Raw genomic sequence first — 26,150 nt, 5'->3', positions numbered from 1 at the left:
CCTGAGAACTGAACCGAGGGGCTTAGCACTACGAAATGGCAATTCTAAACACTACACAACAGTATCATCTTAAATAACAATTAAAAACTGTAGATTCCTATTATCATTCAGAGCTCATAACTGTTGGATCAGTGTAGCTTATTTTATGCATGTAGTGAAATTGTTTAAAACACAAATCGTAATTACATAGTCATATGTTTGATTCATCCAGTCATTTTGAAATATAAAACAACATCTCAACAAAGTTGATAAGTTCAAGTTTTACCTTTACTCTAGCAAGGATGAACTCTTTATTTTATGAGTGTCCTCGAATGTCTTCAGGTCCTGGACACAGGTCCTGGATTTTGACCATCCAAATACGGTACTAAATATCCATTGAAACAGGAGAGCAGTCACTTGTGTGTCAGTGCACCCATTGTGCAAAGCAATGAATAATCAACTGACTAAGGAGTGAAGCGAAACAACATTCTTAATAGCGCGAGCTTTAGATTACAAGATTGATGTATTTGCTGAAGGTGCATTAATGGCTGACTAAGGTGCATTAAGAGCTGATGACTGAGCATCATCTACACTACAAACTACAGTATACTGTATGTAAATCTGCTGAGGTCAGAGTCGGCTGAAGGAGAGTCTTTAAGGAATGTGCATCAAAAAATGCTACACTGAAGCATTCTGAGTGTCAAACAACCAAAAATGTAATTTGATTGATAGCAGCAGTTATGTATACAGTATATACCAGCAATTATATCACTGCGCAACTCACAACTGGCAACCTACTAAAGCTAAGCAGGTGTGATCCTGGCCAGTACTTGAATGGGAGACATTAAACATTAAGGTTGCTGCTAGAAGAGGTGCTAGTGGGGCCAATAGGGGGTGCTCACTCTGCAGCCTGTGTGGGTGCTAATGTCCCAGTCTAGTGATGGGGACATAACACAGTTAAAAGATGTGGAAAAAAAAAGATGCAGTGGATGGGACATAAAACTGAGGTCCTGACTGTGTGGTTCATATTTGTAATTTTGGCTTTGTTCCGTTTTGAATTAATTTCTGATTTCGGTGAAGTGTAAATACAAAGAAGGACCTGCCCACTACAGTCAATGCAGTAATATTGGCCAGAATATTTTATTAACGGACAGACACCGCCTTATGTTTTATTTAATTGCCATGCACAATTTTCAAACTCAGTAATACATTACAGATCATTGTATGGGCCTTTATCAAAAAGTTCAAAAAGTTTTATGTTATTTAAATAATCTTTTCAAGGGTGTACTTCCCAGAGCACATGGATCAAATTCGCTTTTTGTTTCTGTGATCCCTTTTTGTTTTCCTGGATGATTCTAAATACATCGCCTTAGTTTGTCACTCGTTATGCATTTCATTTATCTCCCAAATACAGATTTTTCTTCATGGGAACAATCTGAACAGTTTGCATCAGCTTATCTATCCAGAGTGCCTGCCTTCGGAGTTTGGGGGGATTCTGCCTCCCTATGACATGGGCACATGGGCACGGACGTTATTAGGCCCTGACTACAATGATGAAACCGAATATACTCACACATACAACGCCTTGCATGTGAAGGAAGCCCTGGGGAACTCCGATAGAGAATGTACTGAAAAACACATGAAAAGGTGAGTGAAGCCACGACAAATGAAACGGAAAAGGAAAAATAGATTTCTGAGGATTGCAGCAGTATTGTTTTTTCACTCAACCACCCAGTTACGAGCTGCTTTGTCCAATACAGGATCATGGGGGGAGCTGGAGCCTATCCCAGCAAGCAATAGGCGCAAGGCAGGATACAACCTGGACAGGACACCAGTCCATCATAGGACACACTGAGACACAAACACACACTCACACCAGGGGGTCGTTTTTCCCAGAAGACAATTAACCTACCAGTATGTCTGTGGACTGTGGGAGGAAGTCAGAGCACCTAGAGGAAACCCACACAAACGCGGGGAGAACATACAAACTCCACGCAGACAGCACCCAGACCTGGCATTGAACCCAGAGTCCCAGCACTGCAAGGCAAAGTATTGTTTTTCCCATTAATTCGACTTTGACTGAAATGCAGCATTAGAGTTGATTGAAGAAGTCACTGATCAGATTTGCACCTTCCTTTTTTGCAATGTGAATCAATGAATTTTGGGTGCATGTTGGGGGTTGACCTAACATGGATCCCAGAAAAATGATATGTCAAAATGATTATTTTGATTCAATTTTATGCTGAATCTATTTTTAACGTTGACACGTAGGTCAGGAAAATACTTTTTTTGGTCATTATGTTCTTCTGAACAATTTCTTATCTTTGAAGTTAGAAAAGGTAGTGTGGATCTTGAATCTGAATTTCTGTTTGTCCCCATGGATTTGTAAGTGTTTGAGAATGATTAATTCATATTTCCTGCTATAGCGCAAGTACACAAAGTGAGTCAGGAATCCTACAGTGTCATGTTTTATGAGAATACCTTCAGGCAGGGGCCTGCAAGCCTGACCCTGGAGAGTCACAGTGTCTTCTGGTTTTCATTCCAGATGACCTGTTCACTCTTTGAAAATCTGTTACTGCCTTTAGAAACGTTAGAACTGTATGGCTTCCCAAAACTTATTTTAAGGCAATCCTTACAGGATTATTCACATACTGTAGTTGTCTGTTTCTCGGTTACAGTAGTAAAAATGTACAATTGGAAAGCTAAAAAAGCTTGCATACATTTCTTCTGTGTGTCACCATTATGAATGAATGTTTCTTTTTTTCATTTTTTGGATTTTAGTATTAAAGCCCAGGCACAATCATAATAAGTCCTTTTCATCCATGACACTACCCCAAATATTGAAACACTCTCTGAATCCAATGTACTGTAGGCTTCCTAGAAGTCACAGCACAGTTCAGTGAAGGTTTGGAATGAGTTTAAATGTGTTATGCTAAAGGCAGTTCCTGAAGAATAAACAGCAGGCTAAAGTGCATTTTCCTGTAATGCTAGGAGCAAATACGTTTACAGGAGGCTTTAATATTTTACATCTTATCTCTGTTACCATAAATGTCAAAATCTTTGACATTTGTCTTACTCTAAACATGTATAGAAGTACCATGTATAGAAGAGAGACTCTTGCATACATATTAGAACTTATATAAAGATTTCAATACATACTGCAGTGTTTTTTTTACAACAGTTATATCCCAGAGCACACAAATCAAATTCAGCACCTGAATCCATAGTTGAAGCACTGTATTTCACCAAGCTGACAAACCAAGCTGTTTTTAAATCATTAAATCCTCTGTCTTTATTATACCTATACCAATAAAATAAACACAAATCACTTTGTAATAATACAAAGAATCAGAATTATCTGCTACTAGCTACAATCCATGTTTTAAGGGAACCTTTTGAGATGATGAGTTATAGGAACCATGAAAGCAATAATAAAATGTTGTGCTACTTCTCTTGCTTTGTGTCATCCTGCATAGTATTTCTCTCTCAGGTCAGCCTCAAAGCCCCAGACATCTTTACCTCCTAATGATTAATGTTAAAAATCTATATTGATTTCTACAAATTACAGCAACTTTTAAGGATTGTACTCAGTGTGTACCCTGTGTAGTACCATGAGTCATTCTGCAATCCACAAGTAATATCTTAAGACCAGGTCTCTGGTGACCACTACCTTGGAATTGATTCAATTAAAAAAGACTACTATAGAAACCATCCCCTCCTGACCTTTCCAAATGGCATGGATAACCAGAGCACAACACCCATCCCCCGTAAAGCCTCTCTTCTTTTCAGTCACTAATTAGTGTCTCATCCTACATAATACTCCGTTTTTGAGAGCCTATATTTTAGCAGCCGGAGATAACAAATAAACCTTGATTCCCTGAGGAAAAAGTCAGTAATCCATCTAAATCCAGTCCTTCGATATAACAGGGAAAATGTATAATTTGGATTTGGTTTTTTTCAGAAAAAAAAAACAGTCTCTACAGAGCAGGAAATAAATGTGCTTGCATTAACAGCTTGTGCCACAGCTACAAAAGAAGCATGTTTTCACAGAAGTGGATTGTCTGAAGGTCAGTGGTGAAGAGATTCAGTTTTCACGCTGAGCTTTAATTGACTGAAGCTTTTACGTCAGCGGGAGTGAGCTGACAGTCTCAGAGCTGTCAAAAAGAAGCAGTAAGCGCTAATGTCACCAGCCCTCCCAGGTTAGAGGGTTACCGGTCAAAGGAGAAAGGACTTTCACATCTGGAACATTGCTACTTTGCCAAACCCCTCTCTACATGTCCAAACACAAAACAGAAAATGGATTATTTTTGACACTTGCACATTCTTATAAAACCTAAACTGAAAGAAAAGTGCAGGCATGTTCTCTTACCGAAAATCACTTTCTTCTCATTTGTATAATCAATCAATAGATCTGAACAGGCATCTAGATTTACCAGCGCACGCACATGCCCTTGTACAGCAAGGAATTTCTTTGGCAAAACCGAGATCTGATCAGTCTTTCACATGCTTTATTATGCTGTGTGCTTGATATTATTAATTTAGTTGGTGCAGTTCCAACTGAAAACAAGATGAGTAAAATGGTCTGCTTCTTATTAGTGCTCAAGCAGTAATATTAATAATTGTTAAAGCCTGTATTCTTATATTAGCCTCTAGGTTTACTTACATTTTTTTTGGAAACCAGTTTTTATGAGCTTTTCATTTTTCATAAACGGAATGAAACAAGAAGCAAACAGAACTACAAAAGAGCACCCAGCAGAACTGTCCATCTGTTTGTTCTTTAAGCTTTCAAAGCACAGGAATACCATTTTAGTGTAGCACAGAACATGTTTCTTGTCCAGTGTGTATGGGCACATGTGCCACAGTCAATTATATATTTTCTTAGCAGGATCTGTTTCCGTCCAGCTTGGGCGATATTTAATCAGAACTCAGCCTCAGGGTTCAAATGGATTTGAATCTTAGCAGTATACTGAACAAGGGAAATGAGAAACCTAGCATTTAAGTACACTCTGTAAGCTTCTTGCAGGGCGTAAAGCCGGATAAAGCTAAAAAATGGAGAGATTAGGATAGCAGGGTTGCTTTGGAGCTTAAGTCTGCATTGTATTATTTAAATACAACGTGTTCTGAATTACTCTTGTAGCATAAAGGGGATCGAGCCCTGTGCTATTTTGCGTGTGTGTGTAAGCAAACTGTGGCCCACAGGACACGATATCCACCTGTATCAATTGAGAGAGATTTCTGTTTCTGTTACAGACAGATGTACTGTAGGTCGTGTTTTTGATTTTTGTATCAGTCAAGAGCGTGACTTACATGAAAAGAAATGCTGTTGAGGGTTTCGGCACCTTTCACGAAGAGAAAAGGCAGCAACCCAGAGTCAGAAAGGGCAGTGTGCAGTGGAGTTTATTCACAAGCAGAAAGCCAGGTCACAGACATGGAGGAGCCTTGCTGTCTGTCAAAGTTGAGGCACCTTTCATAGAGTTGACCTAGGGGTCAGATCATGTTTTGTGCATTTTTTTTGGCGTTTATCTTTTTTTTTCCCCCCACATGTGAACTAATTGTTTATTGTCTGTTACTTGTGGGAACTGAAAATGATTCCTAAAGAAAAACAAAACGGTCTGATTGAGTGAAGCTTCCAGCTTTGACCTGATCCTGAACTGTAGCTAATGAGGCTGGCTGTGGTGCCTGTAATTCATAGATACTGAGACTAGACAGGTTTATTAATTTGACCTTTAATCACAACAAAATTAAAACATAAAAAATGTTAAAGCTTTGCAAAATAATACCAATTATAATAGAATACCGTTATGTTAATACTAAAAATGTCTAAAAGAAAAATCTACTAGTTTTTTATCTGTTGATTATGGTATGGTCCAATTGTAATTGCTGATGATAGCAAAGCAAGACAAATAATTTAGACTTCTGTAATGGGATTTTTTCAGGGAACACTGAGACCTGTCGTTAGCAACGACACACAGTATGTAGGAAGAGCTGAAAGAATAAAGCTCAAGCATTTCTAGAAAAAAAAAACATGATATTGTGATACCAAAACAAACATGAACTGAGTTCACACAGAACTGAACAGTCTTAAATTCTTTATCTTGTTTTATGTTTGTATGCCTTATAAAAGTTTTTTTCTTGTGGGCGAGCCCATATACTGTAAGAAACCAGAAAATTATTTTTTCTGGAGATAGTTGTTTTATTAGCAAAAAACTTCATCATAGCCTCCTGTTTCATGGGAACCTTACAGACAATATGGGGGACCAGTTCTCTTTGGTGCAAATGTAGGCCCAGCTAATCTCTGGTTTGGGCAAGAGCGGGGTAGGATTTTGCTTGTAGAAACTCTCACTGAGAAAAGCTGTCAAATGGTTGTCCTTCAGCCAAACAATCTACAGAGAGAAAATATTTAACAAAATACTGCATTATCATCATCCCAGGAGCTGTGGTATTGAAGTAACAACTGGCTGAGTGTTAATCCCATTGGGTTCAATTACTCTCATTATGTGAAAAGCAAACGCAACCAATGTATGAGCACTGAAACAAAGCAAAAAAAGTGTTATACTTTTTTGTTTCATTACTGTGTTGTGAATTTGGCTTCATATGCAAAGCAATTAATTTAAAAATCCTATTTAGAAGGAGGGGAGTTATTAATATTCGCAGTTTCTCAGGCTCGGCTGCATAATAGCAACCTTTATTGCCATGCCTTGTTGCAATTGAGGCTGACTAGATCTTACTTTTCATTATATTTTTCTCAAACCCTCTGTGTAATACATAATTGCTCTCTCCTTCTGTAACCCAAGGGAGTTTGCAGGCTGTTTTCATCTACAAAATATGCTGTGGTGTTAAAAATCCTGATGGCCTTACCCATCTATGCATATATATCTTATACATCTCCACGCATGACTTAATATAAAAGTTGACTGAAGTAAGGATGCCAGGGCAAATTTAATGGCACATCAGCTTTTTCAAGTCAAAGAACTAGGACAGCAATTGCATAGGAATCCTACAGGAGGAGAGAATCATGGCACCGATACACATGAAAAGGATGAATAGAAACCTCAAAGCACTAGAATGACAAAAAAAAGCAAAGGTGTGATGTGACTGCAGCATATTTGGATCGATAACGTCAGCAAGGCTTCTATAAGCAGCGTTGAAATGTTCATTTTATCAGCCATAATTTAAAACTCCGACACTACCCTGAGGATACGTTTCCTGTTCTGCTTCGGAAATGTGCATAGAATAGCTTACATGGTGAAGCAAGAACGCAAGTAAACCAGAGAAGGCCATTTAATCTATCCAAGACCATCTGAGTTTTAGTAGCTCATGGATCCAAAATCTCACCCAGTCATTCATATGAGAAGCCAGGGCATTGGCTTCAAACATTAAGGCTGGGCAGCTTGCTTCACACTCCCGCAACCCTTAATGTAAAGATGTGCCTCCTGTTCTCAATTTTAAATCTATATGAGCAGAGTTAATTTCACACGGAAGTGTTTCAGTCTTGGGGCCTTCTTAGCCTCTACCTATATCGGACGGTATATATATTATGCAATCATGTCAGAATCAGCTGTTACATCTCATAAACATCCATCCATACATAAGTATTTAAACCTCATTCATGTATAAAGATATTTAGGACAACCTGTACATTATGACAGGAGTGGTGCAGTGGTAAGTGTTGCTGTCTTGCAATGTTGGAGCTCTGGGTTCAGTTCCCAAAGTACTATTTGCCTGGAGTTTGCATGTTCTCCTCACTGTAGGTTTCCTCCTGGTGCTCTTGATTTATCCCACAGTCCAAAGGCACACTGGTAGGTTTCTTGGCTACTGGGAAAAATTGCCCTGGTGTGAGTGTGTGTGTGTCTGTGTGTGCCCTGTGATGGTCCAGTATGCATCCCACCTTATACTCAATGCTTCCCAGGATAGGCTTTGGACAACCAGATCCTGAATTGGATAAGCTAAGTAAACTAATTCAAAGTAATGTGATGATGTGATATACATTATGAGAGTGATTTATGCAAAGGTGTTTTTTTAATGTTAGTAATGGAAGGCAAAAGAGTTTTAAATGTACAGTATATGCCAATGTTATTGAGTTGTATTCAAAATGAATACAAGATGCTGTTTTTTTAACCCATTTAATTAATCGTATACTGGGATAGATTTCATTACCACTTGACTTTTAAGATCTTTCTAAATGCATTTTAATAACATTTACCATTCTAATACATTGATACAAGATGTAGGCTGAGCAGCATTCAAGGTCTCAGCTTAATTGACATGCTATTGGGCTGTGTAGTGGGTTATTCCACTCTCTCAGCAGTCATGTTTTTGCTTTGAAAATTAATCATTTCCTCTCATTTCTGTAGGTCTCAGTCAGTGGTCGAACCCGGGACTCTAAAGCACGAGGACAGGGAGGATGATAACACACAGCCCTTGTTAGCTCTGGACTGATTTCTGTGAGGAGACACTCTCCTGCTGTGCTTCTTGCATTCAGAGCCATGTCTTAGCGAAGTGGCCGATGAAACTCACCCTCAATCAAGTCAGCGCTGGCTTGCTCAGGCGTTCCGTTTCAGTGACACAACTGATACCAGCCAAGCAACGTCTGCAACTAATCCCAGTTAAGCGAAAGTTTTTTTTTTTTGTTGGTGTCGAGTCTGACTTGTAGCTGTGAATTTTCTTACTGTCTTATACTGTACACTAGATGCTTATTTTCTCTGCAGATACAGGACTGACTGGTTACAAAGATTGTATATTTAATTGAACTTCTACCAATATAACCTCATCAGACCTTCAGTGCAAGGGATTTTATTTTTGGAATTTAATGGCAGTAATTTAGAGAAACAGCTGAGGAGTGCTTGCAGGTTTATTCATCCAAAGGAAAACAGTTGAAACCACGAATAAACATATTCACGAGAACCAACTAATAAGCTTTATTCTTGTGGAACAACAGTGCCCAAGAACAAAACGTAGCCGAAAGTATTTTTGGGATGCTTTGTCGTAGTGACATTTGGCTCAACCTCATTGGCTGAGGGCAAAGGTGGGGTGGAGAAGGGGATGCAAAAGATGAATGTGAAGGATAAAATGCTTAATTATGGTATTTACAGTTTTTAATTTGACAAACGATGCCAGGATTGATTACAAATTGGAGCAGCTGTGAAGAAATTGAAACTTGGCTGCTGTCATCCTTCCCAAACATTTGTTGTAAACGCCATTAAGTAGGTTACAGTGTGGCTGGCAAAGTTGCTGGCTACTCATCCAACACATATTAATATCTGTATATCATATACTGTAAGTATAAGTTGGTTTCAAAATGCAACATTGCTGCCATTTATATTAATAGCATTAGTATTGTTAGTTATAGTGGAACACATTGCAACTAATGTATTCTAAGATGGTGCTGCTAAAGCTCTCTATTCAATAAATATTAAGACTAAATTGTAACTGGAAGGCAAAAAATGGAATGGAAACCTGAATAGTCCAATGGAATAAACTGGGGAAACAGATGTGATGCTATAATGTTATATTTTCCAATGACAGCACAGTGCTAAGCCCAAGACAGTTAATGTTTGACAGATAGCAGAAAAGAACATACCTTTATTCATCTGTTTCCATCATTAACTGGAGACCTAGTTTACATGAATAATATATTCCAATGTGCAAAGTCCTAATCAAGATCCCTTTGTGTAAACAGGTGGGGATGTTACACTTAGCTGGAGAAGGCTGAGGACGTCTTTTTTAGGTGTATGTATATTGGTTGCAATATTAATACACTGAATTAAGGAAATTCTGTTTTTCATTCTGGCTTAAGCTGTGCAGCCTATTACTTCAGAACAGTTTATTTTACTGAGGCTTCTGTGATTTTTGTTGTAAAATGTAATGTTTGTGATTTGTTGTAGACTGTAAAATGATTTATTCTATTATTTACTGTTTTTTTTTTAAATGACCCTTGTTACAGTGTTACAGAAGTGTTAAAAGTTCATAACATTTAAGAATGTGTGCTCTCTGAAGCCTGAGCAAAGAAGAACTACAGTACCTCCTTAGTTAGCTTACCTGTGTTTTTCTTCCCAATTCTGGTCCCAGTGACCCACAAATCTGCTGGTTTTAATTCCATCCCACATTTATTAGATAAAGAAAGTTGTACTTGATCTTAGAAGTTGCTTCAATTTAATATGTTCATTTTTTTTTCTATTCACAAGTTTGGGATTTTATTTAACTTGCAAAATACAACAGTTAAAGCTCCAACATGCTTCAAACAGCCCAAAGTTATCCTATTATTAAGTAACTGTACGGTTTGATTTTGTAACTGAGGGCTCAACAGATGTGTGGCTCACCAATAATAGGATTGGAAACCACAGAAACCCACAGAGTAATTCTGTTTTCACAGTTCTACTCTGTAAAAATGTGCCATCCATACATCATCCCATATTTTTTCAGACGTGTAGGAAATAGGGCATGTATAATCAATATTTAACTGATGTGTCAGGTGTAACAGGTGCAACACTGTCACACCAGCTGCTCTGACCCTGCTGGGATTTGAGCACGGCTGCTCATACTGTAGATTCGGATCACACATACTGTAGTACTACTGCCTAGACAGTGGGGAATGCGGTTACAAAAAAAACAGGTCTTTTGTCAAAGGAGATTTATAGGTTTCAAGAGAATGACTTCACTTCAGTAACAAACCCAGCGCCGATAAACACTGTTACACTGAAACCAATCAAACAGTAACAAACATGAAAGTTTCAGCTCAGTCATCTTCAGGCTTTTATTCCAAAGGGTATTAATGTTTCCTTAAATTCAGAGATGCTGTTCCTACTATATGTTATTTAATTTAATGTAAGCTATCCCTGTGATATATGTTTATTATACATATCTGTAATATTTCCAATTTAGAAAGCTCCTCAATTTCATTGACTCGTGTTTGTAAACAGGAATGAAAATTGTTTTTTGGATTAATGTGAAAGGGCTCGGCAGTGGGTCCGTTACACTGTTATATAAAACCCGAGTTCGCTTTTAATGTTAACATTAAAAACTTCACAAAATCGATAAATCTTTTTTTTCCCCCAACGCTGGTCCTGGAAAGCTACGCACCATCTCGTTTGTCATCATGGGTAATGTAATGTGATTAGGGTGATCTACTTGCTATAAGCTTACATGTAAGACATGTAAGTTTTTGAGCAGGAATATTAATTGTAAACACTCGAATCTAGCAGGTATGAAAGTCCCAGAGGTGATGTAATTGGATGTGTACCACGGAATCTATACTAGGACCACTCCACTGATCTTCTTAATTTAATCAGTGGTCTAGATTCTGGAATAGTTGGCAAACAAAAACTACAGTATACTATAAATACAAACTGGGACTCCCTTGGCTACAAGAGGCTACGTATGAAAAAGACGGGTGTTTATGTTGACATATCATTCACATCTTCTAGACAACATTGGAAAGCATTTAAAAAGGCACCCAAAATGCTAGGATTTATCATTAAAAGAGCAAAAAGTTCTGTTACAATAAATCACTAGTAAGGCCTCATTAAGTATACACTGTATGTTATAGAACAGAAATTGCTGATCTCGAATCAGTCCAGAAAAGTGCAACTAGATACATTCTGGGGCAGGAATGTCCTACAGTGACAGGCTGTAAGGAACTGAACCTTTTTAGCCTTGAACCGAGAAGACTAAGAGGAGATCTGCTCTAAGTATCAAAAATCCTGAAAGGCACAGACAAAGTCTACCCAGCAGATTTCTACAGAAGTAACAGTGAAACGTGTTGAGTGGAAACTGCAAGGGGGTGCATTTAAGATCCAAAACCAGATTAAATTCTTTACCCAAAGGGTGAAAGAGGTATAGAGGTATAATAAAGAGGTACACGGAACAAGAAGTTCAGCTAATGTTCTTGAAGCTGATACCTGATAAGATATGGCTGGCTGAGATGCTTGGTTCAATTAACTACTGACTTCCAAATGGACCAGATGTGTGCAATGGCCTTTTCCATTTTCTTATGTGCTCGTTTCTCAGGACCAGGTTGGGAACTTCAGTCCATTCACTGGCGCTAGAGGAGAATGTTGCCACAACCCTGAGCGGGGGACAGAAACAGATTTAGTTTAAATGTGGAATTCTTTTACAGTATATACACACAATGTATATATTTACACTAATGTAACAGATATGTATTTCAGTGATATAGGGTTTATTCTCAATTGCTTGTGAAGAGCTTTGGGATTTCTTTAAAATTAAAGGCACTATACAAAAAATGTTACTAAAAAGTATAGATGAACTTAAAGTATGGCATAAAACATTCTGTTGAATACATTTTTCAGCTCTGTGTAAACAAAGCACTTTAAGTTTATAATTTATTGACTCTGCAGTGACTATAGATCTGTTTGATTGAACTGTAAAGTCAGCTTGACCAAGTGCTGTACACTTAGGTGTTTTCTGAGCTTCTTTCTCTGCTGTAGTGCAATAATTCCCCTTTCTCTCATTTGTAAAATGTCCTCAATTACGCATCCATAAGGATTCTGTGAAAATGGGTCATTTAAGGACCAGTGAAGATAAACATGTCTGACTCTCAAACAGAGGATTTAAAATAGTTATTCCCATTCCTGGTACATTGTCTCTTCTGGAATAGCTCCAGCTAATTTTCTCACGTTTTCAATTTGCATTCAGCCCCTTAAAGGTTGAATAGGATTTGTATTTGGTGTCCACCATGAACCAATTTTTGAGTTCAAGAATGGCCCCCATTCAGGTGTCTTCCCTGAAATATTATCCAACTGACCTGCAGAAGGAAAAAAAAGCTCACCGTGGGGATTGTTTTGACACGGTGCCATCCTCACCTTTGTTTGTTCATCATAAATTGATCACCTGTCAAAAGTGGCCTCATCAGAAATAAGGGTGAGCAAGTTGAGCAAAGGCTAAAGAAATGATGTAGGCTGAATTTGTTGGAAACACTTCTCTTGAAGTAGGGTAGTTTGATTACCCAGGACTAAGTGTACAAAAAGCAAAAACCCAATTCTAAATGAACAAGCAGATCAATTAAAATTCTCAATTAGCACATGAGTTTTAAAGCTCAGCTTTAGAAGATGAGAATTTGAATGGAAGCATGGTATGGTCTTGGGAGTCCTCCATTTTCAGCCCGATCTGCATTTTTATCTTCTGTTTAATGATGATACGGTATGTATGTACTTTATAATTAGGATTTATCTGTCACTCATCAAAGTTAGGTGGAGTGACATTTGGCAGCTGCTGACTTTTCATGCTTCAAGAGATGTGACAGAAACTGTTATAGTTTTCTAAAATTACAACATTGCAGTGTTCATCATCCTCTTATTCCTACATTTTGTTCAAGTTTAAAATGGGCATTTTCATAATTTTTAAGGCAATTCAGGATTCTGAGATGGCTCATAAGAGAAGGAGAATTTGGTGGGCAATATTTCTGTTAAAGGTTATGAAATGTGGCCAGAGCACAATATCAGTTCTGCATGGACTGAATGTGCCTGCAAAGAGGTTATTCCCTGCAGCAATGGTGGGAAATGAGAATAAATAACGTTTGGATCAGACCTTGTTCCAGGCCTAAAGCAATAGAGGACTATTGGTATTGATGTTATTAAAATCCAGGGGTATTCACATACATGATTCACATAGTACTCATCCTTCTTGAGTAACTCATTATATTCTGTTGTCGCTTATTATTTCTGTTATGGTAATCAATCAATATGGTGATCACCTACAGTATAATGGTGACAATACAGTATACGGTGATCACCTACCGTATGGGTGGAACGGTGGCTCTGTGGCTAAGGATCTGCGCCTGTGACTGGAAGGTTGCCGGTTCAAATCCAAATCCTGCGGCCGGCAGAGGAATCCTACTCTGCTGGGCCCCTGAACTTAACCCCAACTGCTCCAGGGGCACCCTGCGCTCTGACCCCAAGCTTCTCTCCCTGTCTGTGTCTCCATGGAGAAAAGCTGGGGTATGTGAAAAGATGAATTCCTAATGCAAGAAATTGTATAAATTTCTAATAAAGAAACATTATTATAAAACCTATTTGCTGAGAAACTAGTCGAATAATTTAGCTCACTTTTGCACAAAAAATAATTGTTGACAGATATACTATTTATTTTGCTTACCAGTGATAAACCCTGAATTAAGCCTTATTTTTGTGCTTTTATCTGCTACAACGCACGCAACACGCCTCTGCAGGTAGGATAATCAGATCAGGTAAACCATCCATCACTCAGGACTCAATATTGCTTTCCATGCCCCCTCCTGATTACTAACACCATCAGGTGTTACCTGCTGTAATAGAGCAAGTCCGTCAGGTAACAGTTACCATCCTTTCCTTTTTTTCCTATTGTTAAATGTGATGGAGTTTACTAAAATGGAGAGAAGAGTGGTTTTCTGTTCTTTGAATTTGAATGCATATCAGGCATTATATTTGTACCATTTATAGAAGGGTGTATATAAAATTATTTGAAAATATGATTCATATCATAACTTGGAAAGAAGATTTATTTTAAATGATTTTCACCTTCTGCTCGATTATTGAAATTTGTTTGGCTATATTTTTTTTTTAATCCAAAGCAACTTAGATTTGTGCTCACTCATTTATACAATCTCCTGTCTCAGGCTTGAGTCGAGTAACCCTCTTTGCAAGTGTTGTAACGAATCCCAGATATTTTCAGAACAAGATAATAAACCGTGGCAGTAAATGACATCTTTGTGTTTGCAGTACACAGGTATTCATCATATAGACTTAAACCATGTGTAGCTTCATTTGATAGCTTTTGAGACTGGTTCTGCCTTCTGTAAGTCCAGAAGGTCTCTTTGGCAGAGACGGGTAAAGGTGATGGGGAAAAAATGCTGGATAAAGCATAAGGACGTACATGCATACTGTCTACTAAAATCTTCTATTAATTAGCTAGAACCTTGTTTGAAACAAATAAGAGAAGAAGGGCAGAGAAGATTTTACACAAAATGAAAGTACAGTACATGTGTATTTTCAATTGGACAACACAATTTCAAATCTTCAACCAGTTCCAACCTTGATAGTAGCTTTTATTTTTTGGACTCTATGTAAAGGCCTGTTTTAAATACATCATTTTAACTGCTGAGTGATGAAAACTGTTCCAAATTTGTTTGAATTTCAGAGGATCTTGAAAGTAGTGGGGTAAACTGACGGCTGTAAATAACTGCAGGAAGACTCTTTTATAAATATTTGTGCAAGCTTATGGGTCTGACTTCTTGAATTACTATTTATTTTGTTTATGAAATATCACAATAAAAACTGTATTGCCGTTATATTTCTTTTTCAGAATACACTGCAATTTTGTACAAAAGAATGGAAAAAATGGCATTACCAGGACATACTGTATATTGTTGGACTATGGGACTTCAACATAGTTTTTGCCAAAAGCTGAAACAATCTGCATTATATATTACTTGTAAATAATAAGTGCATGTAAGCAGCAGACTAATTATTTTGCTTTTATTATTATCAGCATTAGAAAGTACTGAAGTGAAACACATGTAAGGGAGCTGTTTGGGGGAAAAAATAAATTATTTCTTATCATGGCTTGCTTTTCTGTTTTTTTCTAGCTCTTTTCCTTTCCTTGTCTTTCCTTCCTGTTTAACTGTATTTCCTTATGCCAATGGAGTGAAGTCAGAACTACATAAAAGTCACTAGGAAGAAATACTGTAACTACCCTTTTCCTGGAGATGGAATACCAAGGGAAACAGTGAATTGGATCCTGTGCTATGTGCAAACCTATTATAACACCTTAGCAGATACATTAACACTAAACTCAATCTAGAACTATACAAACTATACATTTGTATAAAAGTATACAAATTGCATTCTAAGAGGTTTCTAAGAGTGAGTCCACCCGGGGTGCCGCACTACACAGTTTTCTTGTTTTTCTCCCCCCTTTGTTTTGTTTTCTTTTCGGGTCTCGCTAACCCCTCGCTGGCGCCTCCGCCCCCCTCAGACGGGAGCGTCGACTTTTACCGGTGCTCGCCGCGGCTCCCCCCTCCCGCATTGCTACAATGCATTTAACATTGTACAGACCCGTCAAAGTGCTCAATCTAAGGTAAAGCACAGAACTCTCACAGCATCTATCCATTTTCTAACCACTCTATGCAATTCGTGGTTGCAGGGGAGCTGGAGTGTTTCCTAGCAAGCGACAGGCACAGGGGAGGATACAAATCCATCCACAGGGGCAAACATGCATAAACTACACCTGAGTCAGGAGCCCCAGACCGGTACCGAAATCAGGACATGTTAAGCAGCAACACTGCATGTGACCCCATGCTGCCCCAGGATGATCAACATGCTGCAATCTGCTAAGTCTATCTGAAAAAGAGTATAGAGGGGGAAAAAAGGTCATGTAAAAATTTAGAAAGTTAGACTGGAAATTACTAAATGCAGGTGGTCTAATGACTCTTGGAGCAGAGGTGACACGCTGCCGGCCAGATTGCCCAGGAGAAACTGGGCAGGTCTTGATAGAGCACAGCACCTGGTGCTTTGTGCTTTCACGCAACAGCCAGATGACCAGAATATCTTGTCCCCTCAGCAATCACTGCTGGTAAGGCATGAAAAGGGAGGTATGGCCCATGACCACTACAGCAGTACACTCCCCGACGGCAAAGCAGTCATTACAAAACATTGTTAATTCCTCATGCTCACCTATCGGACGCTTCATGGCTTGGCATGATTCTTGTTTCCTGTCTGTCCCCCTGTCTGTCTCTGGGTGACAGGACCTTTTCCCCCTGAGCTCCGAAGCTGTGGAATTCGATCCTTAAGGATATCGGAGGGTCACCTACCCCGAGCTCTTTCAAATCAAGACTCAAACCCTCCTTCTTTATAAGGGCTTTTATTTGACTGGTTCTGTGTCTGCCCCCTTGCTTTCCTAATGTGTAATTCTGTTGTCTCCTCTAATTGTGAAGGCACTTTTAAAGGTGCTACTGTATATAGAATAATGTTTTTTATTATTATTGTATGGACTAGCCATATTAATGCATATACTCTGAGTAAGCAACTACTGTGCAGTATGCCAAGTTGTTCTTTTTTATGATAGAATTAGAATGTGCTCGCTTGCATACAATACTCTAAGACCACATAACTGAGAGTTAATCACAGTACACTGAAACTACTACACAGTAGTTAACAGAAAAATTATTGTGAATTTTTGCTGCACATAATATTGTACCTCATTAATTATTTGGATTATTAATTAATAACTTAAAATAATTAACTTCTAATTATTAATAATACGTTTTATTTGCATTACTTGCAACTGTTGGTCTTTATTTTGTCCCTGATGCTTGTAACAAAAAACCTGAAGGCTTTATGATTCTGTTCAAGCAAGATGCAATGGACATTCAGTCTGAAATTGCTGGGATGCCAAATTCAATTCCTGGAGGGCCACAGTGCCTGCTGTTTTATATTTAATTTTATTTTACTTAATTAAGTGAGATAACCATTTTATTAATTAATTTGGCTAATCTACCATCAAAAAGAACAATGATTTATACATAAATGTCTGACAGATGTGCCCTACCAAAGATTAGAACCCAGAGTAATCCTCAGTTAGAAATCTTTAAGTGATAATATGATAATTCCCTTTGACTGTGCTACGCATTGTTCGTTTTATAGCAGCCGGAGGTACATCTGCCTCCCCATCTCAGTAATTCAAAGACCGCATTTGCTGCCCTACTTCTAACCTCACTTTCATGCTGGGCTTTAGAACTACAACTTTAATGGTACAATTAGAGTGCTATATTTAAATTCCCTTCCTTTCCAGTTATTTAATTAAAGGCTCACTGAGGTTACCTGCGTGTGCCACTGTATGTGACTTGTACGACTAATTACATCGCACAACACCCTCATTTAGCTTTCCATATGCACTCTTTTATGGCAATGTCCTCTGGGACTGATATCCCCTGGACATACCCACAACTTAGCTACTAATTGCAGCTATTCATCAGTGGAATTAAGCACAAAAGTGGTCACCTATCTCATACCATTTATTGCCTTAAAAAGCTTTTGTAGTGCAGTGTGGGGAATATATTGCAAATGTGTTTATTCTCTGCTAGATTTTAAAAGACAGACGCCTAAAAATTGGATTTGTGTTCTTGCATAAGGCATTTGTGAATGGTAATTATACTTAAACATATTTTTAAAAGCAATTTGTACTTTTCAACTTGCAACAAACATTTTTCTTCAGTCTTCAGTAATAATTAACTTGATAGACCATATTTAACTTATGCTAAATATGATGTATCAAACTATACAAGTTAAGAATTTATATACATAATTACTGAGAAACATGAAACCCAATACTTTTGTTTGTATGGAGACATTTTATTTGTGTGAGAGATATTTAAGTTGTTTGAGCATACAGTTTTGAAACAATTCACAAAACTTAAAAAATGAAAAAGGAAAAATTAATAAAGCAAATTAGGGATTTATTTTTACAAAACAAAGCTAAAAAATCCATTTGAGGGTGTACCGATAAGACACAAGTTCTACTGAAAAATAGCATTACAAACAATGAAAGAAATCCAAGTTGTTTTTTTTTTACTTCTGATGAACAAACTGTCAGTATAAGCCAATAGTTTGTTCAAACTAAATATCCAGCATCTTAAGTCATCTATAATGAACAGCATTTTTCCCCAACAGAAACCTTAGCACATTACAAAGAAAACAATAAAAAAAAAATTCATCTCTCTAAAAGTGTAAGGCACACTCCAGAAACGATGAAAATAAAAACCTATAACCTCCATTCTTCGTCTGCTGTCACATTTACCTTTCCCGAAAGGGACTGTGCTATTAAATGAGGAAGCTTTTAACAGGGAACCCAAGTTCAGTATTCATAACTGCTGTACCTTGAAGAATATTGCCATCGTCAGTTAGGGTAACAATTCACTGTCACAACAGCATAATACCATGGGTCATATAATGGACCAGCTGTAGTTGTTTTTTATTGTAATTTAATCCTGCCACCTCCTGTGAAAAGGTGGTAAACGGCCACCTAATCTGTAAAATTTAGAAAGCTTCCGTCTGAAAGTCAAATGAATATTAAATGACTGAATCAAACATGATTTCACTGCAACCACAGCAGACCTGCAGTAAGACCTAACAATCAACTGCAGAAAAGTGGGTACTACAGTGCCCTATTTAATTGGACTCTCAGGTACCTCCCATGCTGTTGGTCTGGTGTGGTGTGTTGTATAGCACATATTATAGAAAATAGTTCAGTCTACCTCAGCATATACTGTATGTATATACATTTGTAAATATTCAAAATAAAAACACAATACAGTGTACTGTTATCACAGTTTTAACAGACAATAGTGATTAAAAAATATTCCTTCATTTCCCTTGAAATGAACCAAATCAGTTACTCTGACACCAAATGATACTGGGGAGACATTTCTCAGTGCAATTCAAGAAAACAAAAAACAAAAAATTGAAAAACAACAGAAATCAAAATATCATTCAAAATTGGAAGCTCATTGAGTAAGCTTGGTACAGCAGTTGTAACATTATAAATCCACAAGTAAGGAAAACAAAAACAAATGTAATTTCCAAAACAAACTTGACATGACTGTACTACAATTGAGTAAAGTTAACAAAATCAAAAACTGGGGAAAAAACTGAAATGCTAGTTTGCTGGCTGAATCCAATCACATCATTATATACTGTACCTGTTCAAAACTCACATGTGGCACCTCATTAGCTGTAAATGATGCACAAGCTGCAATCTGAACAATTTCAAGGTTCTATACAAAAAGCTCTAATAAATGCTATTAATATTCATTACCCTGGGAGGCAGCCAGATTGATTTTCTGCCAAGAAGATTGCACACCTGAAGAAAGCTCTACAGCTGAAACATGCCTTTTCTCATTATTTGGTGCAGAATTAACCTGTTTGTTCCTTTGTTAGATTATGCAGGTAACAGTCTAATATACTACCTGGAACTTTTAAGTGATGTAGTGTTGTTTTTACATAATGTAGTGTATTCAATAGGCAATTTTAGAGCCAGTTTCCACAAATAATGTAATAATTATCACAGACATTCAAATTATCGGTTCTAAGTAGATTTTGATTACCTGCTTAAGACAACATTACACAAGCATTCAAGCCCAATTCATTAAAACAACTAATAAAGTATAAAAAATTATCTGTTGTTCGCTTATAATTCTCTTTATATAAATTGCATGACTTTATGCCTTCAAGTAAACATCTCTACCTTGCCTTAGTAGACAGACGAAAATGTCGAAAGCGAAATGTTGAAAATTGAAAATCGAATTCAAAGGCACACATACATGAGTTTAATGATGGCCTTTTCTTGTTTTGTTCTGGTTAATGAATAGCAGTTAGTGTTTCAAAAAGTATGTGCAAATATTTAAGTATTAGTTTTGGAATTTAGTATGACATAATATTTTCTATTTTCATATTTGTATAAAAAATGAATCGCAAATGTTTAGATTTAAAAATATCACGTGATCACGCACAAATTAATAGGAAATATTTCAAATGGAATGTATTCAGAACAACATGGATGCTTAACCTGACAGTATTTTTGCTTACTTTTTTATGTAGTTTTTTCTATCTCCATTAATTCTCCATTATCCCTTTCATAATTCTCCATTAGAATGCAGTGCCAGATACATCATGATACTTGACCTAACTCCATTCTAAAAAAAAAACTGCCCTCGCGTGTCATGTTCTGAACAGTGTACCACTACATCAACCGATGAATCAACCAATGTCACAGTTTATAATTCACAATTAAATTCTTTGTTCTACTCAACTTGTAAAATCTTTTTTTCAATACGATTGCATAGACAGCTATGCAGCCCCTTTCTGAGTGTTTAATATACATCCATTCTGATAATAGAGCCAAGACTTAATAATGCCAGCGTTACTGCCAATATTTAAACTTTGAATTCAACACAATGATTTCTGAAAAGGAACTGAATGTAGCAGCTCACTCAAAAGCCGACACAGTTCATCACTGTGTGAGGCAGTCATACAACCCTTAATTTACATAGCAGCATCTGTGGTTTGGAAGGCACATCACATAATATACAAACAGCAAAATAAAACATCAAAACAACTTCATTCTTTTTAATTCTTTCCTAGCTGGAACTGAGCTAATCAATGTTGCATTATTTTCAAAGTACCATATATTACAGGCCATAATCATGTAGCTGTCTATGTAACAGAGTCACTTCTTCATATCACATGTACTTCTGTTAACTTTTTGAAGAACAATCTTTGTAAATGAAACTGTGCCCCTTTGGTTTTTTAAGTATGGGCTGGCATGGCTGTTGTTTTAACAAGTAGACTTCTAGAACAAGCAAAACGCATACATATAAAACAACAGCAATAACAGCAGAGTATGCACTGGTGTGTGGGAAGATTCAAAATAATAGACCCATTATATTGGGGAAAGAGTCCGTCTCTGGTGAACAGTCAGTTCTGGATGCCAAACGTCTACAATGAAGATAAGTCTATAGCTGTCAGCATCTTGCCAAACTTCATGTTCAAACGAGTCATCAAAGATGAGCACTTTACCTTCTTCCCAGAATCTGCAATAAGAGAAACAACATATGATGATCAGAAGGCAGCAATATCACCCCCTCCTGTAATAAATGCATCTGCCATCCATCCATTATTAGAAAGCTGCTTATTTCTGGGAGAATCACGCAACCTGGAGCCTATGTTTTTTCAGTGGGGGTACACCCTAGATGGAGTGTCAGTCCATTTCTGGGTACATACACATAATCACACAATGAGAACTTGATCAAAACCAGCAACATTTTTGAAGATGGGGATAAACCAGAACGCACAGAGAAAGCTCATTAAAAACTCACAGAGAACATGCAAATGTCACACAGAAGGCACACTAGGCTGGACTCCCAGACTTGAACCCAGGACCCAAGAGTTCTGAGGCGGCTTCATTGACTACTATATCATGGACGAGTCATGGTTTAGTCTGAACCACCTTACATAACTGAATGCTTTATTTTGTATTGCTTCACATTGAAGTCACAAGAAAGAGCAGACAATAAGTCATACGTATGTTAATAAAATTGACCATTTCAAGACAAATTATTAGTCACTAAAATGCTGCCAGTACAATTGTTTCTGTTTTCTAATTGTTCTGTACAATAAAGATGATCTTAGGCTTTTTAATTTAAAATAATTGTAAAAAGTACTATTGAAGTACTATTTTACACATGAAATCCAGACTAGTATGCTTGATCAACAGCAGATTTTGTTTTAAGATACAACTTATAGAAAGCTTGAGATACGGATCTCAAACAAAGAAGAGCCTGGTTGCATATAATCTCAACAAGCACTTTATTACTCAAGCAGGTTTCTTAGTACTTTCACAGAGAATTAAAAACAATGCGTGACATGATTTGCTAAATAATTAAAAAGAAACTAAACTAAAGGCTATGCTTGAAACATTCAGTGCAATGGGCAGACAACCACTTGTCAAAGGAAAACTGTACTGTGATTCAAGGGATTGTAATTAAAAGGGACAGCATAATGCTTTGGTGACTCAACTACTTTGTTAAATATGAAGAATAGAAAGACAACAAGTTACTTGGCTCGTGCATTGTTCTTTACAATTGATTTCCCAAATTGGTTACAAGACTGGCATCACAATTCTCATTCAAAACACCACACAAAGCCTGAAGTCTGTTAGAGGCAGAGACCCCCATTTTCTTACCTGGTGTCATTGGCACATCTTATCTTACAGCCTTGCTTGGGAATGACCAAGCCCAAATGCATTCTCAGGCGACAGTTTGTGGGTCCTGTGTGCGGCCACACGTGTGTACCAGGCTGCATTACAGAGTACTTGATCTGTATGGAAAATACAGAGGCAGGAGTTTGGTTTGGAAAAACAACCACAACACAATTTAGTGTGAAATTTGACATTATACAGTACTATCCCTGACAATGCAAGCCTACTAAAATGTGTCTACAAAGTTCAGACCTGGACCACAGTAGTTGGTTCTCCAACTCGCAACACAAAGAAAAACCTGAACTAGTTGCATTCCATTACTTTCACCAAACACCCCCCCATCTGTATGTACACTGTGGTTTTAATGGGACAATGTCTTCTTGTCCTTCCTAATGGACTTGAATGGCAGCTGGATTTTCTGAGTCACTGCTCAAGGCACAATTTTCAAATTCACTTATCTCTATTAGCAGCTCACTGGGGACTTTGATTCCATTTTTTAAACATACAATTATACGAGCAACATATGGTTTCCCCTTGCTGAACACAAGGCAGCACAACTAAGACAGGGGATCGAAGCGTCTGGACTCGTTTGGGTAGGCAGCCGTGACGCCCTGCTGGACAGAGAGTCGTGCATCACGCACCTGTCCTCTCTTGCAGGCTGTTGCCTCTGGAAACCGATCCAACAAAGTGCAGGTTTTCGGCACTCGGCGGCAGGAATCTTCATTCTTTCGACCTGGGAGACAAACCCAAACAATTCACTGTACATGCCCACTGTACTCACAATGTGCAAGGCAGGAGAGCCCCATCCTGCTCCTGGTGACTCACACACCCCCTGTTTTCATCCCCCCCACCTTCATGAGATAATTCAAGCCTTACGCCAGCGTCACACTACACGACTTTTCCTAGGATTTTCAGTCGTAGCCTTCATTTACATAACCGTAAGAAAACCACAGTGAGTTGTAGAGAGTCGCAGCGCACACTCGTTACCGTAAGTTGTGTAGTGTGACACCCCCAGCGACTCAGTCATAGCGCTCTTAAAAGCCCTTACAACTCTCCGCGACTCGCTACGACAAAATCAAACGTCTTATTCCAGTGTGCTCCACGCTGATTGGCTGTCAGAATGAGGCGACCTCGCGGTACCTTTATGGCACAATAAGAGATTTGAAACCGTGATGAAAAGTCGTGAGGGAATCGTGTAATTAGTCACCCCCTGCGGTTCCTAGTCGTATAATTTGACACCCTTTAGGACAGAAAAGGCACCGAGATTCAGCCGCTGCAGTCGTTAAATTTGACTTGCTCTCCGACTAGAAGTCGTGTCGAGTCATGTAGTGTGACGCCGGCATTAATTGATCTAAGAAGTTACTTCAATGGAATATTTGCATTTTGTTTCTGCAGTCCCAATTTCTCAGACTGATTATTAAATCTCAGTAAAAAAATAAATTCATTGACCTTATAGATAAAAAAAAAATAAAATTCCAAATCAAGCACAAAATCCTGAACTTTGTGAAAATCCTGTAAGTCTTCATGTTGTCACAAACTCGCATTAGAGTTCCCATGGTTTGCGGCATGATGCGGCCCTTCCTGCTCACTAGTCAATGCAATGACTAATGTAATTCGATGTACGAGCGGATAAGTACAGGTTGTGCAGCAGACATTTCACCACAGAAATGATCCAAGGTGATCTACATGCAGTAACAAGTTGCATTTATCGGCAAAACCATTTCAAAGTCGATGCCAATATTTATATTAAAAGAGATGTATTCACAAGATATTAAAAGAGATGTATTCACAAGCCTGCTTGATTACAATGTGATAAAGCCACAACACTTAATTGGAAGTTTGGTTGCCTAATTCTGAACTGCAGAAGATAGCACAGCGCATACCTGGACATTTTTTCTATTTTGCGATGTAATTTAGAGGTTTTGCAAGTTACTGTGTACATTTTACTTTTATTGTGGTTTGAAATGCACTCATAAATGCTGAGTCTTTCTACCATGAAATATAAAAAATACCATTACAGTTCCCCTTAAAAGCTCCCAACATGTTGAAGAGCCGGGAACAAACAGTTCAAATTAATCTAATCAAATTAATGAAGGGTTTGACTGTGTAGCTGTGGGCTCAGATTCAACAAAAACCAACAGGGGTGTGGGTCAGCAGGACAAGGACTGAGAACCAGTAGTGTAAGGGCTGTAGAGTATGAAGGTATGAACAAAAATATAAAGAGAGCAGTTAATAACAGGGACATAGATGCCTTTAGCTAATTGGACACCATTGCTCAGTGGTTTAGCTCTTTTCAATCATCAAGATGAATAGTATTCTGTACTATTAACTACAGTATGTTCCCCAAGCTACACATGCAAGTCAGCTACCCTTGTGATATTAGAAAGAATTGCACCATTTATTTATTCTTAATTTATTATAAATCGCTTGTGACTGACATAGAATATCGTTTCTTTTATAGTAAATAAAAAGGTTAATTTTTTAGTAGTACAACCACAAGGGGACAGAAAAACTGTGATGTAAGCTGTCTGAGAAATAAATAAGTGAAATGACTATTTCACTCAGGTGGTTACTAAGGAAGGAAGGGTAGAACAACAGAGGTCTATAACAGGACCTAATTTACAGTTGATCAATCATCTAGTTTTTAGAATATATTCTGATACTGTAAACTACTCAGTTCTGACCATGATACCAACACTGAAGAGCCTATTTCATCCACCACTGAAGTGCAGCCCCACTTCACAGCAGACCAGGAAGAAAAGTGAGAAATCACTTCACCAGCTGAATTAACATTGGAAAGACCAGATCGTAAAGCCCTACACCAGATCTTAGTGTATGTATTGATGGACAGGATTTTCTGTAGTCTGTAGCTATAATCCTGGGCAGGTAACAATGGTTTTAGTATAGTTAATAAAACAGATCAGGTGGGTAGCTGTATCAGCATGCATAGACTGCAAAGGAACAAGTAATACGCTTATTCCATGCTGAAAAGAGAAGAAAAAAAACACAAAACACAAACCCCGAAGAAGGTTCCACAGCCGAAACGTTGTGTTTTCTTTCTAGTTAATAAAATTGTCATGTTTGCAGATGATGCCAAAAAAGGAGGATAATCCAACACTGTAGAAGCAGCAAATGAAATAAAAAAACTGGAGAATCTCATCCAGTTATTTCTCACAGGAAGGCAAAGTATCTGCTTCAACAACTTGTTTGCTTGTTCCCTGCACCCACCACCCTTTATGTAAACAGAGGAAGTGCAGCTGTGAGACAGCTGTTCTAATGGCCATATGATACTGTTCTGTCTCAGACCAAATCAAAAAGTAAAATAAAGAAAGTACAGCTTGAAAAGCACAAGCAAGGCATATACTTGACCTGAAAGCTGTGTTGATAAGGATTTTACACACATTTAACTTAAGGGCATAAAGTTG

General features: G+C 37.8%; 2 protein-coding genes across 7 annotated transcripts in view; one reads left to right on the top strand and one right to left on the bottom strand.

Moving 5' to 3' along the window:
* Positions 1-15,535, top strand: part of LOC148655636 (clavesin-1) — a 38,462-nt gene extending 22,927 nt beyond the window's left edge. Inside the window, exons 5-6 of the mRNA XM_088642365.1 lie at positions 1,394-1,626; positions 8,334-15,535. Of these exons, the coding sequence (XP_088498491.1) occupies positions 1,394-1,626; positions 8,334-8,418 (318 nt within the window). The 3' untranslated portion in view covers positions 8,419-15,535. The remainder of the gene's footprint in view (positions 1-1,393; positions 1,627-8,333) is intronic.
* Positions 15,536-18,302: 2,767 nt separating this feature from the next.
* unm_hu7910 (un-named hu7910) overlaps positions 18,303-26,150 on the bottom strand; it is an 87,280-nt gene continuing 79,432 nt past the window's right edge. For all 6 annotated transcript variants that reach the window (XM_088642352.1, XM_088642354.1, XM_088642355.1 and 3 more), the window contains 3 exons: positions 23,367-23,458; positions 22,711-22,844; positions 18,303-21,559 (listed from right to left, as the gene is read on the bottom strand). In XM_088642352.1, coding sequence (XP_088498478.1) covers positions 21,409-21,559; positions 22,711-22,844; positions 23,367-23,458 — 377 coding nt within the window. In that variant the 3' untranslated portion in view covers positions 18,303-21,408. The remainder of the gene's footprint in view (positions 21,560-22,710; positions 22,845-23,366; positions 23,459-26,150) is intronic.

This window comes from Lepisosteus platostomus, chromosome 8 (genome assembly GCF_059453375.1).
Source record: "Lepisosteus platostomus isolate fLepPlt1 chromosome 8, fLepPlt1.hap1, whole genome shotgun sequence".
In the NCBI taxonomy this organism is placed as follows: domain Eukaryota; kingdom Metazoa; phylum Chordata; class Actinopteri; order Semionotiformes; family Lepisosteidae; genus Lepisosteus; species Lepisosteus platostomus.
Note: the sequence above shows the minus strand (reverse complement) of the source record. Positions and strands in the feature narration are given on the sequence as shown.